The sequence below is a fragment of the Notolepis coatsorum genome, assembly GCF_963971535.1.
Source record: "Notolepis coatsorum genome assembly, chromosome: 17".
Taxonomy (NCBI): domain Eukaryota; kingdom Metazoa; phylum Chordata; class Actinopteri; order Aulopiformes; family Paralepididae; genus Notolepis; species Notolepis coatsorum.
The window spans coordinates 82,297,163-82,300,716 of NC_140181.1; the positions used below are offsets into that span (position 1 = coordinate 82,297,163).

Genomic DNA, 3,554 nt, shown 5'->3' on the forward strand with positions numbered 1-3,554 from the left:
ATAACAGCCCAAACTCAGAGGAACTTCCAGCTCACAGTTTAGATGAGAGACCCTACATCTTCCAGTGTTTCTGAATCTCTCTCTCTCTTTTTTCATTCCCACAGAGCATTCTCCACAAATAGAAACTCCTGTGAAATGCTGTAGTAGCTCAACAGCCATAATTCCCTTATCGAATACAAACTCTACGGGTGACGAGACGGACGTAACATTTTAAAACATTTATTGAACTGTAATACTGTGCAAGGTCTGTGTCTTCAGCAAATATCGAATATGAACCGCCCTCATGTGCAAAATAGAAAAACATGCAAAGCTGTTCAGTCTATGAACAAAAGAATAGCCAACCAAGAGAGTAAAATCTGACAACTTTTTATAGGGCTGCCCTCGTGTCCTCGACTAAAGAAATCCTTAGTCGACTAATAATCATAGGATTTATCGACTAGTCGATCGGTCAAGTCCATCGTTTTCCACATGCAATAACACAGAGGGACCTCCTTGGGAAAAAAGGAACAAAATCTTAATGGAAAAGACAGAAAAAATACCAAAAACAACTACGTACGAGGGGGGCAGCCTTGACCATTTCCGTCGAAAGTGGACCAGAAATCGACAAAACGACTCCCGTTTCAGGAACGACGAGAGGCGGAAGCGTCCCGCGGGAGATCCGACATGGAAACGTTCTGAAACATGAAGGCACGAGGGGATTGACTACCTCACAGCTCCAAATACGCTGCTTTTATCCCCAAAAAGAAACTATGCGATCTTCATCCCCTTGCAAACGTTCTCTCCGCTACAACCTCAAAGGCAACGAATTAAGGGAACAACGTGTTGGAAGTATAGTTTTTATCCTGTGTGTTTATGCCAATCCTGTGCTCTGAGATCTGTACAAAAGGAGTGCATAAGTACACTTAGGAAAGGTGGAGGAGAGTTTGTAGGGTCTTTGTGTCCAGTCCTGTAATCCAGATTCAGTGGTGGTTTATAGTATGTTTATCCAACGCATGGGTCTAACAGCACTGTGTAGCCCCGGTCATTCTCCTGGTGACCTCGTCTTCCTTTCCCTCCCTCTGATTGGTTCACACTCAGGAAGTTACAATCCTGGGGAGGAAAAATAACAATGATTAGAAACTTTATTATTATTATTCTTTTTACAGTTTATGTGTCAAGGCCACTGACATCGTTTCGGAACGCACACGACACGAGGAAAGCGGATGTACAGTATTTAGAGTTGAACGTGCTATTTCTAGGGACTTCACATTCACTGTCACCAGGGCCGCACAAGTTAATTTGGGCAGTTGACTGCTGGAGCTCTCTTAAGGAAGTGTCTCTGTGGATGCCTGTGTCATGAGCTCATAGTTCACGGACACACACACACAAAGAGACACTTGCAGAGACACACAGTCACAGACAGACTGACACGCACGCGGACACACTCAGACACACACTGTTGATGAGCACTTGGGAAGTCATGACCAATCTCTGTGAATGACACTAGTCACATGCATGTTGTTGTGATGGTTCTAAATAACTAGCAACTGAGCAGAAAAAGATGGAAAGAACGTCTAATGCTGTACAATATTGCACTGACTGAGCTAAGCGTGTGTTGTGCAGTAGGATAATATTGATACACTTTCCTTGGATTGTCCAACTAGGCTACTGTAGCTATTTTTAAGTAAATGCATGGAGGAGGGAGTGCGTGTGTGTGTTTATAAATACTCTGAGACCAGGGAGGGAGAGTAAAATGATATTTTGGAAGCTCACATTGCAACCTAATCATGTCCTTGTGGGAGGGAGGGGTCGGACTTGAGTCTGAATTGTGTGTTTAATTAATAGGGGCTAGATGTCCCTGGCAAAGCAACATTAAAAAGGCAGTATTGACAATAATGAAGGTGTCTGTCTGGCCGCTGGGTGAGAGAGAGGAGTTAGGCCTCTCTTTGAGACAAATTATTTGATAATAATATGTGGGTGAGTGGGGTGACTCGCGGGCTCACACACATAGCGTATACCTGTGTATCTCCGCTTCATGATGAGCGGCTCAAGTCAGAGCGCGTCATCTTCCCCGCTGCTACCCAGACGCGACGAGGACGAGGACAGGTGCCGGTTCTTCCCGGTCTGCACGGCTTGCAGGTTCTTGTAGCGCACCAGCGCCAGGGCGATCTCCGCGTTCCACGCCGTGCCGTCCTGCGCGCACCTGAAGTCGATCTCCTTCCCGGTAGCCATGACTACGGTGAAATAGACCAGCCCGCGCTTGTACTCCACGCAGTCCAGCGTGGCCATGCGCTCGAAGCGGAGCTCCTTCGATTTAGACGTGCCGAACCCCGGCGCGGAGCTCTGAGCGGTGCCGCCGCTCTTGCTGCACTTGTGCAGCCGCAAGCCGTCCTCGGTGAGCACGCAGCGCTTCTTCTTCCAGAGCTGGAGGAGCCCGCTGCTCCGCTTCTCCAACAGCCCGTCTCTCATCACCTTGACCGGGAGAGACATGGCAACGGAACCGGAGCCTGCGCGAACAACACACAGCAGGTGTGGTAAATGTCGGAATAGACCAGGAATAACCTTCTGCTCTGTAGCCTCTATAGGGGCAACTTCTCTCATGAAGAATCCATTCAGTCCAATTCCCAGATGTTGGCCATGTAAATTCCGTGCAGGATATCACATGGGTGAGGAGGAGAATAAAGACTACTGCCGTTATTATCAGTCAAACAAAAAGATATATAATTTTCTTTTAAACGATCCGTTGGCCATCTAAAAACACAAATACAGGAGAGCAAGATTATCTAATTAGCCAAACCTGTCTGCGTTCTGTGCCACTACTGTTACTGTTACTGTGTCTACTGTAGCCTGGATATGTTCCTACATGCCCGGCTCCTGTCCGGACGTTCTCCCTTCACGCTAGCACCGCCTCCCCGTGACGACAACAGATCCGGTCCCGTGTTTACGACACCCCCGTGTGTGTGCGCGTGCGTGCGTGTGTGTGCGTGCGTGTGTCTGTGTGTGTGTGTGTGTTTCATTCAGGAAAGATATCTTGAATACTAGTGTTACTTTGTGTTGTAAACGTATACTAGGATTACCCCCCAAAAGCTATTTTGTTTCAAATTCACAATACAGCAGTAGGGCTTGTCACAACTACACACCCTTCCTCTGCTACCTGGCTTTACAACCTGCTACTTTCTCTGTCCTCCCTCTGTCAGAGACTGAGTTGGAATGTGAGTGGGAGGCTGAAGGTTGACAAAAGTAGCCAATTGTGTGCAAGTGAGCGGTGTGTGCATTAGTGTGTTGGAAGAGATATGAGATAACTCCTCTACGTCTACAGTAGGCTACGAATTCGCTCATCTAGTCTAGCCATGGCCGGGTTTGGTTTGGTATTGTGAGGGTTCGGTGTGGGAATAGGAGAGGAGACCCCAAATGCAGGAACACGAGCAGAGAGAGTAAAAGGCAGAGACGACGGGATGAAGATGAACGGGCTTTTACTATACAGTTGCAAGCAACAATGATTACAAATAAAAAACGGTTACTGACAAAAGCGAACTGTACAACCCGAAAACAAAACTCAGCAGTGCTGGAAAAAT

At 47.2% G+C, this 3,554-nt stretch overlaps 1 protein-coding gene across 1 annotated transcript; it reads right to left on the reverse strand.

Moving 5' to 3' along the window:
- Positions 1-203: 203 nt before the first annotated feature.
- phlda3 (pleckstrin homology-like domain, family A, member 3) lies at positions 204-2,818 on the reverse strand. Its single transcript, XM_084333667.1, has 2 exons — positions 1,998-2,818; positions 204-1,089 (listed from the first exon to the last, which is right to left on the reverse strand). The coding sequence occupies exon 1, from the start codon at positions 2,578-2,580 to the stop codon at positions 2,032-2,034; it is 549 nt and encodes a 182-aa protein (XP_084189793.1). The 5' UTR covers positions 2,581-2,818; the 3' UTR covers positions 204-1,089; positions 1,998-2,031.
- Between the last annotated feature and the right edge of the window lie 736 nt (positions 2,819-3,554).